Source organism: Echinococcus granulosus (assembly GCF_000524195.1).
Source record: "Echinococcus granulosus chromosome Unknown EG_S00009, whole genome shotgun sequence".
In the NCBI taxonomy this organism is placed as follows: domain Eukaryota; kingdom Metazoa; phylum Platyhelminthes; class Cestoda; order Cyclophyllidea; family Taeniidae; genus Echinococcus; species Echinococcus granulosus.
In genome coordinates, this window is record NW_020170389.1 from 805,120 (window position 1) to 821,062 (window position 15,943).

Genomic DNA, 15,943 nt, shown 5'->3' on the forward strand with positions numbered 1-15,943 from the left:
ATCCCTCAGCCCAACTTCATTATGCACACACACGCACACTATTTTAAAAATCACTTTTTGATTGTCGCCACACGCACACATAAACACGCTCACACAAATTATGAATTATATGCGATCCAAGCATGAGGTTGATTAATTGGTATATAATCGTTCAGTTTGATTTATCTCCGGAGAAAAGGAAAAGGTAATGGAAGGAAAAATGCACCTCTTCAACACAATGACTCTCAACATTTGATCGAAACACTTCTTAAAATCAAAGCAACACGAAACAGTGGTAAGATTATGAATACAGGAGCCATTCTTATAAATCATGCAAAATCAGCCTCCAGATATTCAGATTAATACATTAGGCCGATTTTGAGTTTTTTTGGCCAAAAATGCGCATACACCATGAGGAACAAAGCAAAACTAAACTTAGGCAACTACTATGCGGATAAAAATTTTTACCTTATGAAAAGCTGCAATTAGTTTTAATAAGTCTTAACTCACAATCTTCCAACTAGAGCTGAAAGCTAAAAATATGCCATGACACTTACTTTAACAAACTATTGGTCGGAAATCCTACAATCCTTTAGTATTTTGCTTTTGCATTAATTCTACATAAAGCATATCTTATTTCTTGTACTATGTGCCATATTTTTCAGCGTTCTGGCCACTCAAGCTTTACACACTCATTTTTATCACCATACATGTCGCTTGACTCGTAAATTAAGCGTGCCTAAAAGAGTGAGAATAGCCATTCCTATTCAGAGTATCATGTTCACGCAATCGTAAGTGTCAAATAAACAATTTTAGTTGCGACTATGTTGATCACTCGCCAACAAAATATGATATGATTGCGATATATGCTTGCGAACGATATTAATTTTCTTTGAGTGCTTTCATTTTCACACTCTTGTTTAGTGCTGTACACAATCCAAACTATCTGCTAGTGTAATATGATGACTGCGCTTTACCTTCTAGGAAGAATTCCATTTAAGCAACTGTGTCATTTTAAAATATTATACGTCAAGTGAAAATTCTTTGCACCAAATATATGCATTATGGAATACGGATATTATTTTGTCTTAGCCAAGATCTCCAAAAACTTATAGCCATTTGAAGTGTTAAACTTTTCTGCTTCTGCTTTTAAATAACTAATATTTTGGTAAAGATTGGCCAGTTAATGCCTTGAATTGTCAGAATGGGTCCTGCTTTTTCTTATTTCTCTACTCTATCACCTAAAAACCATTCTTAAAGGTCAAGGTGCAACAAACTAAGAAGCTCATCTCAGAGCGACTTCAAACAAATGGGATTTTGACTTAAAAAGCGTGATTAAACTTACATGATTTTGCTTTGTTGTTTAAGGTCATCCCCGAAATTCAAGCTTCGTAGAAAGTAGATAAAATGAAGACAACCTCGATCCTCTACAGATTTAAAATGTGGCGGTGAATAAAGTTTATGTTTTCACACAGTAGGATATTTACATTAATTCATGAAAATTTAAAGGATTAACTTCAAGGTAACAGTCATTTATGGTGTTACACTGCTGACAGTTTTTTTATATTATTCAAGGGATGTTATTGCGCCATCTACGTTAAAGCCCTGCAGAAATTAGAGTGATTCTGTAAACATCCGTAAATTATAAAAACAAGCATAAATTCACAAAAACGCATTTATCGAAAGCTCGAGCGAGCGGATGTAAAATTGTGATCCAAATGCACTACGAAACCCACAGCAAATCAAGTTTACACCAAACGATTTCAATTAAACTCTTTTAATGAGGAGGACACAAAACCAAGAAAGATATCCAATATAAACTGGGATTATGACTGGTTTTACATTAAATATGATGCTAAGCTATAAATTCCTTATTTATTCGTACAACTTCTCTTGCTAAGAACCCAGATATAGAATTTTCCTCAAATTATATCATTGCGTTTTGGAAACGACTTACCGGTTAAGTACTTCCTTGATCACCGAGGCACGTGATGGTCATGTAAAGAACCAAAGTGAGACAAGCTTTATGGCCAAAAGACCACTTAAGATAACTTTGTAAGTTCTGTATGCAGCTAAAATATTCGCATGTTCATAACTCTTGAATGTCAGCGAACATTAAGCTTCCGGCTACAACGGACTGGTAATGGCTAATCAAAATCAATGTACCTGTGGATTACAGATAGTCTCTGTCAAGATTTATACAACCTATTTGTAACAGGAATTCTGTCGAAAAAACAACGCTTCATGAAGGTTAGGAAAACAAAAATAAGCATATATTAAAAATTGGAGCGTAACGATATGGATAAGTTCTATGAAATGCAAGAATACTAACCGCGTCATCCCGCTTATACGCAGATTAAATAATTTATAATCCGTAGAACAGTTTTTAGATAATGGTGAGAGCCAGTCATTTTTAGTGGCAAATTTAACCTCTGCAATGGTCGAATTTTCATGTTGCAATTTTTAACTCTCTGTCCTGTTTGACCCTTTCATTTAGTTGGATTTACCACATAATATCGTATTTCCACCTTAACAGTCAAACATCCATCATAACCTGATTTCCAAAGGTTTAACAAGGGTGGACAGCAGCGTCGAAAGGTATTCTTTGGTATTGTTGCATTTAAAAGAGTTGTGCATTTGGCAGGGTAATCAAAAACATTGACAGAGTGTAGTTATCAAGAGGATCAGGTTGATGGAATTGAGGAGCCAAAGGTGGTGGTAGGGGCAGTGGTCAAGTCGGTGGACATATACAATCGTGTTGGGCAGGGGACTTGGGAGAAGAAGCATCACTCATTATGAATTTGTCCAGATACGTTTTGAGTGTGCGATTTTGTCTTGCATGCTGAGTAGTAAGGTGACGGTGAGAGTGGTGACTAGATTGATAATGAGACGGAATTGAATAAATGCTATAAAAGCGGTGTCTATTTTATGTTGAGACTAGCAAGAAAAAGTTGATATATTTTCATACTCAAGCGAGAAACTAGAACCTCGTGTGCACAAGGTGATGCACAAACGCACGTCCTGGGTTCTTTTTGGTTGAACGAAGGAAGGAAAAGGAAGTAAAGGCTATCACATCTGTTTTGCTGTTTCATGTTGTCGTTGAATTGGATTCTGACTGTAGTTATCAGGAGGATTACCTCTTTGGTAGGGATTGGGATGTGAGAGCTTTGGTTGAGGATAGTCTTGTGGATGCAAATCGAGCGGTGAGCTGGATGGATGTTTGAACTTCTTTACCTGGCGCATGTCATATACCTCGCCGCAAGTTTCATCAAATTCTTCACCTTCATTGGAGGAATTAACTAAAGAATGGCAATTTATAGGCATTTCAGGGCGCTGATAGACGGGAACGTCAGAGATGTGCTGCGAAGGAGCTCCAGAATCGCTGGGGGTATCTACTGATCTAGAGTCAGAATCGAAATGATGTGAACCGTGTTGTCCTCGAGGTTTGTGCGACGGGGAACCGAGAAACAGAGGTTGTGGTCGGTCAACGGAACCCGCAGATGCGTTCGCTGCTTGCTCCATCATTTCAAGCTGTTCCAGGGTCCCTGGTCCATTAAGTTTAGCAATGTTGTGCTCTTTTTTCCATTTCATTCGGCGGTTCTAAATTTGGAAAAACGCATTCATTTATTTTAGTTTCCCTTGCTAATTTTTTTTCCGTTTGGATGACAGCCTATAATGTGTTCCCTCATGAGATTGAAAGAGTGAAGAAATTTGCATAAATAATCCTTTTACATGTCTTATTTTACTTGGAACCAAATTTTTATTTGGCGCTCCGTCAGTGACAGGGAATGGGCGATTTCGATGCGTCGTCTTCTTGTGAGATATCTGCAAATAACACATTTGTTAACTATTAAAACAATATATGTGGATATTTTAAATCAAAATTTACACTAAACGGTTAATACATATATCTATGGATGCTTGAGATTACCTATTACTTACTGCTAAGAATTTTCTCTTTTAAACCCGAAAGGAGATTTTGTTCATAAAATACACAATAAAAGTTAACTGACTTATGTTCCGGTTCCTTTACTACATATAACAAAAGCAGCTACAAATGTTGTGTGGTAGCAGGAATTCGCATATCTCATGGAAGTCAGCTGTATGCTCGCCTCGGTTTTAATGTACTCATCACTGATCGGTTCGTGCCTTGAAGAACACAAACATAATTTGCAAAATCAAGTTGATTAATATATGCTCACTTATTAAACTAGTTGTGTTCAATTTAGTCATGAAAAATAGTCTTATGGGTTACGAGACATAAACGCGTCCGGGTTATCATTGGTATTTTTCGCCTCTGGTGTTCACACACACACACACACCTATCTACCCAGACAATGTCTATAAACGAGCGTGACGACAACGCAGCGCGTTTCTCGCATGTGCAGCTAAAGATCAAAGGGCCAGACATTACAGCGCCGACTCCTTCCATACCACCACCAACTCCGTCGGCTTAATCAATCGATTTTTCTAGGTTTATTCAAGGACCGGCGCCTCAAACTACGGCTGCTCGTCTGGGATTACGCCATTCTTGAACACAACCTGGGACTTTTTGCCCTTTCCCATTCCCGAAATAGCCTTTTAACATAATTTCACAAAAAAATAGGGCTTAAAAAAATTGTTGGTCAAATTCTTCAGTAAATATATTCTTACACTAAAATCCATTAACATACTCTCGCAGAACAATCCAACAAAAAGGTTTGGTTGTGAACGGGTAAAGGTTAAGTAATCATTGGACGAATCTACTCTTTAAACAAGCAACTCACTTGTTAAAATGAAACTCCTTTTCTAATTCCAATGTCTGGTAGCGAGTGTAGGTTTGTCGTGTACGCTTGTTCTCAATCCCCAGTTCTACAAGAAAAGCTAAAAAATAGACTACCTGAGAGACAAATTTACAAGACTGTAAAGTGTTACCCTGTGAAGATACCCAGTCAATGTCGCAGAGTGGAAGAATCGCTTAAGATAACCTGTACAACTGATTTATTGAAAGGTAAGAGCACACCAAACAAAATGTTCAGAGGAAAAAATAGCTAATGCTAACAAATCCATGTCGTTGTTATGCCAAAGAAGTGTCCTGATACAGGTAATGATGGATGCAAGGAGGAATAGGCTCAAGCCATACCCCGATATAGTCTTAGTTTGTATACACGAACTTCAAACGGCATTACATAAAGTGAGTGACTTCTAAACCTCCTAAAAGTTAGGCTCTAGAATTTGCAAAATCAAATCCCGTTATTTTTAAGCCACACATGAGTGCATTCAATGTCCCTTAGAACAATAATTTGATTTTGGTGTTAATAAGCCCCAAATCAGCTACATTGGCAACATGACAAAGTAAGTAATGTTGTGTTCTTAAATCGTCAAGTATCTCCAAGTATTTAATCTTGCAGATTATTGGAAATGAGGCAAAGTGAATGTGTAAACTAGAGTAAATTATGATGCTAAAGCCATGATAATTATGTTAGTTTTTAAAGGGTTGCAGTTATTTCTATTGACCACCTTAAAGTTTTGTGATTTACGAGTCTATTTTTTAGAAGAACACATCGCGTAGATTATGTGACATTAAAGCATTGGTGCAATATGTATCCATGTTAAAGCGATTTGATTCCATATAGAAATGAGTTAGGCAAATATTATTGTGCATAAACAATTGGTGGTCATAGATATAAAAATTATTCAAACATTGATTACAAAATGACCTTTGAACGCATGTCTTGCTGTTGATATTATCACTGCAAAAGTCACCATTGACATTTGTAGGGTTTTATGTTATCGTCGTGGTATGAACTGAACAATTAGTTTTAAAGGCATAAAATTATTCCGACGAAATCTAAAAAAGTGAGAAACAATATCTTCCTATGGACAAGAAACTATTAAAATTCAATCCTTTATTTGCACAAATCTTAACACTTCAATTCATAACAGGAAAATCAGTAAATCTCGGATGTATTTGTGTTTCCGATGTTGTTAGTGGGCATTGAAAACTTAAAAATCATTTGGTTCGATCAATGTTATCATTTGTTAATAAAAAAATGTACAATAATTCAGCACTGTCAGAAGCAGCTAGGTTAAACAGTCTGTTCCGTTTTATACATATTATTTCTTGTAGAATGAGGCTTAGTCAAATGTGTGCCCTATCCTCACCTCAACAGCCCCAACACCGTTACCAAGTTAATCTCTCAAACTTTGCATTGAAACTATGCTAAGGCTGTTGATCAGCTTCTTTCTGAATGTGTAAATTTGCGTGCACTTTTTAGAGATCTTGGAGCGTGCATATGTTAATTGACGATCGACTTGGTAGATGCGGCGAGAGTCCTTTTGATCGCTACGATTCAAACGTCAAAGTTGTGTATGTGTGTAACCCCAACACGCGGGCAGGCGTGGAACACGCACACACGCAATCAATAAGCATTAATGTATACCGCGAGTGCGAGCGCGTGCGCTGCGCACAGGTATGATCGTGTGCGCACCGAATTAGCATTGCGGCCGACACACGTATTTCGATGTTGCCACATCGCCTCCCTCCCACCCAATGTGTGTGTGTGTGTGTGTGTATGTATTTGTGTGCTGAGGTGCGCGTATTTGTGCATTTACTTTGATCTTTTCGCTTCTGCGTCAGTGATTTGAACAAAGTGCATATATTTGTATGCGACCATCTATGTAGATCTCTCCTTTCTATTCATCTAGCTGTTAGAATGATATGGTCAACTCAGTATATACTATCATCAACTCTTGTGCCAAGCTCCAGAAGCAACCAAAGACATTAACCCCCATTAGTGTTAATAGAAGCTGATCGGAACACATTAGCCTGTTAAATGCTAAAAATATTTAACAAAACACTATTTGGCGATATACTTGGTTAATCATCCTTCTGATTATGGACAACGACACACTATCGACGTTAAGACTGATGTAAACCAGTAATTATTATATTTCCTAAAATAAATTTTAACCTCTCACAGCCGCTCATGTTATAGAAACACTGGCACCTAGAATAAGTGGAACTATATATATAAAGATGAGTATTTTCTAAGGCGAAAAGTTTGCGAACACTTTCTTAATTAGCGTAGTCAGACATTCTAACAAAATGGAGATATCTTTCTTTATTTTACTTCACTTTTACAAGACAGCCTATGCAATGAATAAGTTCAAACTGTTGTGCTTATTTCCATTCTGGTAAATGACTTAATCATATTATGTTAACTGATTCATACAGCTCTAAAATAACAAAGCAGTCGCACGATAAAGGTTTGTTATTTCAACAAAAATTAAATTTTGACCTTAAATAGTCTTTGAGAATGTGCAAGTGATATATTGTTCGCGGAAATTCTGCTAATCTTTTCTTTCTACAATCACAACTATTCTAAAATTACTATTTTACGTGACTTTTAAATATAAAGAAACAATCGCAGTTCCCGCATTCAAGATAGCCGTAATTCTTGCAATGACCCCAATCAGGTTCACTAGCAAGACTTATGATAATGAGATATCGCTTTTGCATCAGAAATATAGTGTCCGCCTTTTCAATGAAAAAAAAATTATTTGGAATTAATTCCACTACTTTAAGAGTAATCTGACAACACGTGCGCTTAAAAGCTCACTTTTTACTTCCACCGGAGGTTTCCGTTGTGCCCGTTCGCTCGCTTTTCAGAGATTAGCGACGGCGTGCTTGTCATCATCCGCGAATCGAGCGAATCTTGTGTGTGTGTATGTATGTCTGTGTGTAGACAAACACGCGAGTTTTCCGGTTTGTAGTCCCTTAACGCAAGTCACGCAAAATCTTAAACTGTCCCACGTCTGCTCCTTTTCTCAGGTCTCCCTATATCCTCTCGTAGGCACTCGGGTCCAGAGTGGGTGAGAGTGGTAGCAAGGGGTGACCTACGCACTCAACCAACCAGCCCGTCATCCACCCACTCACCCACCCCGCATAAACCAAAAGCAGGCATCCTTGCGTGTTGAAGTAAAAAACTCGTCAACCAGCTAATCAACCTCGTTTACTGCCTTACCAAGCTTCTGTACTTGTGTATTTACTAGCACGCGAACGAGGAGGTCTAAGAATACAGAGCTAGTCCAAAAACCCAAACCCAAGTATCTTACACTAGATTCCGAACGCTTTTCGCTTTTGTGTGTTACTAAACTAAGACTACATTGAGTGATCAAATGTAAACGTAAACGTCATGAGCGAGTTCAACAATAACTTCGTTTCTACCACGCAAGCTACTCGCACTTGAAATAAGTAGCAATGAAGCTTATCTCAGGCATGCGGACAAATAGTTTTGTAATGAAACAAAAAACATTATAGTATTTTGGCTCTCCTAATTTTTTCCTTAAATAATAAGTGAAGTTTGTAAACACTGATCCAAGGGCATTTCATAGTACTTAAGGGAAGCATTAACAAGACAATACAAGTTTTACTCATGTTAAATAAGTAATATAGGACGCCCACGGACAAAGTATTTACATTATTGCTGCAAAAGCACATGGTCTCCTGCAAATTACACATTCAATTGTTTGAAATGTAAGCACGCAAAATGATTTACGACAAATAAACTTCTTTCAGATTCGGGAACCGTTTCTTCGCTTTGGATTTGGAAAGCCTATGTTATAAATTTTGTATAAATACGAGGTCTATTAAGTGGCAAATCGTGGGCGATCTCCAATTAATCATTTGAATCGCTCCCAAGAGAAGGGATTTGATTTCTAATTATTCAGTAGGGCAATATGAACAAGAGAAAATCATCGTGGGAGTTATTTCCAGTTCACTACCACTTGGGATGCTTCGTTGTTGAAGTTGCTTTCATTGTTGCAACAAATTAGATTTTGCTTAATTACTTGGAGCACGAAAGTCGGAATGTGGAAAAACTAGTTCCGTTGCACTGGGAGCCATTTGTGGCCTACAAAAACTGGTATCAGACATCACGTAGAATTTTGAACACTTTCCACACATTTTCATGTCTATATTCTTTCCCTGTTTTGTGTACATCATTCAAGACTCTCACGAAACGGTAGGGCAAATAATTTTGCAAATTCAATCTGCTGCATAAAAATTGTATTTTTTAAGACCTTAATTAATTTTCCTTTGTCTTTTGCTATTTAGTGTTGTGAGACATCAGTCGTATTAAATGTTTTAATACTTTGATGCCTTGTATTCCCTATTCTAGTTTATTTCTTTATTATAAATACTGTGCTGTAGACTTATCAAAAGTAGCGGTAAATTGAAGAAAAACTATCTACAATAATTAAAAAACTGATCGTTCAATTTTTTACTTTATTCTAAGGAGAACCGACCGAATACAGAAACGTTTTATTTCCAAGTCACATTTAACCATCAAAATGGAGCTCCTTTTATTGATCTGATTCATTACAAGTGCAAACATTGCTTCATTTTCATTCGAATTATTTGTAGTAGAATTAGTCTAATTTAAAACTATCCGAATCCCATATCGAAAGGAACAGTTAATATTTCTTAGTGCACGCATTCTATTTTGGCTTTAAAACGTAGCTTACACGACACTCCCAATTCTGCTCGCACGTTTAATTCTCACGGTCATCAACTTTACGGTTCACCGCTAGCTCGCTTCGCGTTGGTTTCCTCCCTCTCCATTTCAAAGCCTGTATGCATGATTCAGCCTGGTAAAATTTATGTGATACTGCGAGACATGAATTGTTACACAGTGGTGAATTATGGGCACCATGTTGTCGTCACATTAAAATCGCAGTTCATGCAATTCTACATGACAAATATTTAACACAGTACACTCATACGATGTGCAAATGTAGGAGAATTAATAATATCTTACCGCAGCTTTTTGGATTCATCCAAGGATATAGAACTATATTCCCTCCATTTCCGGTAGTTCCTCCGGCTTGATTATGAGGGGATACGAATTTTCCGCTGGAAGAACTGTTGGGTGAGGCGTCACTCATTCCAGAGTCACCAATTATTCCTCCACCTCTTCCATCTCCGTCCACCGGTGATGCTGATCGTGGGAGTCTCGACATTGAACAAACGACTGGAAATCTAGGGTCCATGAGGTGATGCGGCGCTGAGTAGTCCTTCATGCGATCTGCAAAGTTAGGGTCTAGTCCCCCAAAGGGATTTGGTGGAAGCAGATGGTGTGGTGGGTGTGGTGAGTACGGTGGGTTGTTTTGGCGAAAGTTTGGTGGCATAGGAAATGGTAATGGCGAGCTGTTGAATGGAACCGACATGTTTGGCGGGGCACCACTACTCATTTCCAGCGAAGGGAGGCCAAAGGAAGACCTGGAAGGACTGGATCTGTCGGAGAAACTTCTTTGATGAGCGTACAGAGGCTCCATTGAGGAGGGTTGCTGTGTCGGAGAGATATGTGGGTTCACAATATCACGAAAACCCATTGAGGGAGACTTCGATCGGTCATCGGAGGGTTGTGGCACAATACCGCTTCCACTGCCACCAGCAGCGGCAGTACCACCACTACTGCCGGTGCCGCCAGCACCACCAAGATGATTAACCAGTGCACGCGCTGCATTTGCTGCCAAAAAGTAATCTAAATCTTTGGTTGATCCAGTATTTGTGTAAGGGAGCATTCCGACATTAGGTGAGAAGGAACCAAGCTTGGCGTTGGCGGAAGGACTAGTTTCTGGAGCTTGGACCGATTTCGGCTGCACATCGATAGGGTGATTATCGATATGGGTTGGCCACGGAGGATGACCCGTGGGCATGTGAAAGGGGAAGTCATAGTTACCGGTTACACCTTCCTTTCTTTCAGAGGGATCTCTTTCAAACAGCTTTTTCTCACGACTTGCTGCCTCTCGCAGAGCGTTGAGATCAAAGGTTTTGCCGTTGGAGTGGGCTCTAGGAATGACTGGCTCATTGATTTCGCTGGCTGTGAAAGAAGAAGCCATCAAGGATCGGTGGAGGACTTCATTTAGGGACGTTGTCGTTTCGTTGGTTTCAGGTACGCACCGAGAAAAAGAGGTATCAATCGCTGATGAACCTGGGAACGGGGGAGATGTCAACGTTGACGAGGGATATCTTCCTGCACCAGTACCACCCCCTCCCACCACCACCGCAGCCACCGTTGCTGACGCTGCTGGTGTAGGTGGGTTTGTTGAGGTGGTCGATTCATTTTCCGGAGGTAAAGAAGGGTAGTTTGTCTGCATTGCGAGCATTTCAAGTCCTTGACCAATCGACTTTTGTGCACGCGCGTGACTTGTGTGCGCGTCTTCTTTTAATTGCTGCGGCAATAACAATAACACCAAACACACGCACCACATACAGGCATTTTTTATTGAGAGCGAGGAAGAGAGGAAGGTACTAGGTGCGTGAAGAGAAAGGCCGGTTGTAAATGCTCTGGGTGTGTGTTTTAGCCGGACGTTGTAGCGTAAGTGCGCACGTACAAATAGGCGGCAGAAGAGAGAGAGACACGGCAGGGGAACAAGGTGACTAGAATTGTGAATGCGAGAGGTAGCGCACTCGACCAAAGGGGTGATGTGTGCGCATTTGCGCGCGCCGGTGGCAAACTTTGTCACGCGCATACAGGCATGCCTAAGTGCGTATGTTTGTGCGTGCACACGTGTGTGAAGTTAACGTCTATGCAAGATAGCCATTCGTCACAAGCCCTGACGAATCAAAAGCACGCGCAACTAAGTGGTCTGTCCTCGTTAAAGCACTGTTATTGGTTTACGCACAATGTCGCCTGTCGTGCGGCAGCCAATGAGAAAGCAACTGCGCAACTGAATTTCTCAACATTTCTCTTACTCAGGCTTGATCATTTTTATTATTGTATCAGCTGACTGAGCATCTTTCTGTGACTGTATAGTAGATTAATTATGACTTGGGTTCTATGCACAGTCATTAGACATGATAATTAATGTGACTGTGTGCATGTGCAAGAAATTTCGACCTAAGTGCGGTCATCAAATTTATGACCTATGTCTAGTCACATTAATAGGACGTTAAAGCCTTCAGCTGCCATCCATTAATATGGTAATCAGGTCGGCTTAAGATGTTGCACTTTTCTTACAAGGCAAGTCAGCTTGTGCAATCATTAGCAAATATCGTTATCCTATCACAAATTTTGAATTTTCACACAAAGTTATTCATAAATGAAAGGTAGGTAGATATTTTTGTGTTAATACATACACACCAATACCCATACAAATATGCCGATTTGCATATTTTGAGATCAAAAGCATTGGAATCAATATTTTGATTGGGTAGGAACTGGGGTCCCTGACCCTTTATGGTTTACGATGATGCAGGCTTAACATAAATTTGTAATTTCCCTTTTTAATTAAGGGTGAAGTTGCTAGTCTACGAAACATGCATTAAAAAGATGCGCTTATTCAAATTTGAAGTTTTTGGAATTTTGTTTACGTACTAATAGTCCTGTGTAAACTGATTTCTGGTAAGCCTACACATCGTAAAAACACTTCTTTTGGGTAGTTTTTGAAATGGAAGAGCTTGCACGCAATCCTCAGTTGACATATAAGAAAAAAACATTTAGACTATGCTTACTGTTAGTTGGGGCTATAGAGGCGCACATACGCATGCGCACAAAATTGTCTCTTCTCTCGACTGATGGTATAATTAACCATTCGATTGAGTTAGCAGTGGCCGGAGTTAAGGTACAAATTATAATAAACACTCAATAAGCCAAAATTTAATTCTTATGCTCTGCGTTTGCCCTCTGTCTTTTCAGCTATCATAAACTCACTAGGCCAACATTATGCGTTGCAGGTAACAAACCTGGTCTTGGAATTAAAATCCTTCATGCAAACTCCGTGAATAGTGTGTGTAAGTAAAGTGTTTCCTTTTTGAGACAATTCTTTGACGAAAATATTTACTTTTAAACAGTTATCAATTGATAAAAGACATAGGTACCAAAATGAGACGAATTTAGCTCCATGGCATGCCATTTAGGAGGCGACTGGGACACAGTCGTAGATAGTGTGTGGCCAAATGTGTGTGCACAAGACGTCCATTAGGCTCCTCTAATTTATAGCTAGTCTCGGTATTCGTAGGAGCATCGTAATAAATAGTTCCATAACCGTAGAGGAGCGTTGGTGCTGTTTCGCTTACCCGATTTTTCTCTCAGCTTTAAGTATTAATCGTTTTCTATTTTTGCACCCAAGGTAAGCTTTGAATCCGTGTGTCGGTCAATTATCAAGAGTGAAAGGATTAATCCAATTTTTCAACAAAGAATCAGCATTTTTTGAAAACCCTTATTGCACTTTTTTCCATCATAGAATCTCACCTGGGCCAGAAAATTTTTAGCAAACATAACCAATAGTTCACAGGACCCTTTAAGCATTGCCTGGAATGATCCAATCAATTATCATGCATAAATTTTTCGTATGCTTTATATGACCAGGTCATTATAGCCTATTTAAAGTGTCAAAAGATCAGTTTTACATAAAAGATGGTTGAATAACCTTTAATACTAATGTATCTTACGTCTACCATATGTGTATCACTTGATGTCTGGATTTCTGGCGCATACCCAACACACAAAAGTGAGCGTAGATTAAACAATCCCGATTGGATAAGATATCAAATTATCCTGCATGCTGCGAGCAAATAAGGTGTCGATTTCCCTTCAGCTAATTTTTTTTCAGTTGCAGTGTCCTTTACCATCTCGTGCATAGAACGGCCTAGTGGTGCCTTGCAACATTTGGCCTATCATAACTAAATCATGAAAGTCAGAAGCCCTTGAATTTAGTAAACAGAGATGAGGACTTGGAGATTAAGGAAATAGAAGTAATCAAGGATGGTACTTTAGTGCAAAAGTGGTTAATGAGTAAAATGGTGATAACTAATGCTTTACAATGGGTTTATTTCCTTTCTGAATATTTCAACTGGTTTTACATCTAGACATACTCACACACGCACACAAACGCCGACTGTTGGTACCTGCCGATTAATTCTCACGCGCCTCCAAACTTCGCGTCGGCATCTTTTATCTGTTCCATGGCCATTCAAACCGTCCAAGCAGCCTAAGCAATAGACTTTAAAATGCATCTACACCCTGACAAATATAAATCAAATGGGGAACTTTTAACTGGTAAGTATAAAGATAGAATCGGTTTTTTCGTTTTCTCTTCTTGTAAATGCTCCTCTTTTTCGAAATTCTAAAATAGATAGCCTACTACCTTAAGAAAAACAATTTTAATCTAATTTTCTCATATAAAAAGAAGGAAAAATCCCTATTTATACAGACTTTAGCACAAAAGAGTTACATATTTTGACTTAAGGAATATCCTTTCCAAATATGTAGGCTGCAATGAGGGTGCACATTTTGACGATAGCAAAAAAGCAGAAATGCTTATTAAATCTGTTATTGTTGAAATATTGCCATTCTTTCCTTACATCATAGAGCTATAATTCAGAAGTCTTGAGTGAATTATCCCTTATAGTCAATAAAAACATTGGCAAAGAAGTTATTCGTTTTAATTGTCTACTTTAAAATTCTTTGTAAGAGGAATTCGCAGGCACATCCACTGTGAATACCTTGGACAAAGTTTAATTCGAAATAAACATTTCACTTAGGGGCATACACCTCTATTGTTTGTAATGGATCTGAATGTTTACAAAGGGCACCACAGGATCCGGTTTTCTAGAACGGCTTTTCGAAAGTGAACATTATCGGTGCTAACACATCACGGTTTTTTATTTGGCTGAGTGGCTTGTGCCTGACACGCTTAATGATTTAAGTGTGGATTATTAAGTTATAATCTGTGGTTTATTAACGGTCATTTACAGATTTTTGGTTTTGAATTGACCTTTTTAGTGCGCACGTGAACTCCATAAACAATACGAGAAACCCTCGTAATATGGTTAATTTGAATATGAGACTATTAACATTCGAATCCAATAAATCTATTTAGTTATTTAACCAATGCAAATTTCCAATCAATAAGAAAATGCGTAAGCCCACCTCCAAAGGAAATTTGAAGAAATCAGTTACCCAAATTGTAAACTCCATTTTATATCAAAAAAGTAAGGTTAGAAGCAGAAAAATTGGAGTAGGTCTAAGTCGTTTATGTTTGCGTAAATCACCCAGATTCGATTAAATAACTATCAAAAAGAAAGTCACCAAGTCACTGATGGTACATCAATACAACTTATGCAGAATATGCTTAAACCCTTTGACCAGCGCCACTCATTTGAAGCAGTTAATTTTGCTAACGGTAAAGCATCCTTGATTATGTGTTTCAGTATTATAGCGCAAGTTGGTTGTCTTAAAGGCAGCAGTAACATTGAAAAATGACTTGTTTCAGGCTTTGGTATTTAACTGGTCTTTGGACCAGATGTTTATGGTTAATGATCTCCTCTTTCAAAAATGAGTATATTGAATATTAACATGTAGATACCATAAGCACAGAGGATTAATATACAAGATGGTGTAGTACGCATTAATTTCTATCTAAATAGTTTCAGATAAAAAAATTAACTATAAAAGATTCCCGTTAAGTGCATGCAAGCAAGCAACAGATTTTAGTCTTTACCAAGCCATTAAGAAGCCTACTTTTTTGGTGCAATAGAATCCTGCACACGTACAGAGGATAACACTTGCATTCGGGCAGGCAATCATTTATTATTAAGCTCTTTAATACTAAATATCAGTTTTTCATTATATGCCTAAAATCAGGACGTGGTCATTCTTGATCTCTTCTTAAAATGCTATAGCTTTTTCAGGAAGAAGTTAAGCCATTTGGACTTTGGAAAGGAGGTGTTTCATTGCTTCCGATGCTCCGCAAATCGTCGAACATGTACCTTTACACCCTGCACTTCAAGCGCTTCCAAGACTACATAACCTGTGATTTGGGCCTTTTAAACGTTGCATTCAATTAGAGTGACAAATTCTTTAATAACTTAGTATGACAACACAAATGTAATCACACCTCAACGGACTGAAGTTTTTCTATCAGATGTCAATTTATAGAAAACTTAAATAAACTATTTTTCATTACGTTAATTGCT

General features: G+C 38.4%; 2 protein-coding genes across 2 annotated transcripts; both read right to left on the reverse strand. All coding sequences in view use genetic code 11, as the record gives it.

Annotated features, from left to right (window-relative positions):
* Positions 1-3,048: 3,048 nt before the first annotated feature.
* Positions 3,049-5,144, reverse strand: EGR_02112 (Homeobox protein Hox-B7; the record flags this gene model as incomplete). Its single annotated transcript, XM_024491361.1, has 4 exons — positions 3,049-3,579; positions 3,726-3,804; positions 4,746-4,830; positions 5,102-5,144. The coding sequence occupies 4 exons, from the start codon at positions 5,142-5,144 to the stop codon at positions 3,049-3,051; spliced, it is 738 nt and encodes a 245-aa protein (XP_024354214.1).
* Positions 5,145-9,513: 4,369 nt separating this feature from the next.
* EGR_02113 (hypothetical protein) lies at positions 9,514-11,121 on the reverse strand (the record flags this gene model as incomplete). The annotated part of the gene is made up of 2 exons (XM_024491362.1): positions 9,514-9,629; positions 9,780-11,121. The coding sequence occupies 2 exons, from the start codon at positions 11,119-11,121 to the stop codon at positions 9,514-9,516; spliced, it is 1,458 nt and encodes a 485-aa protein (XP_024354215.1).
* Between the last annotated feature and the right edge of the window lie 4,822 nt (positions 11,122-15,943).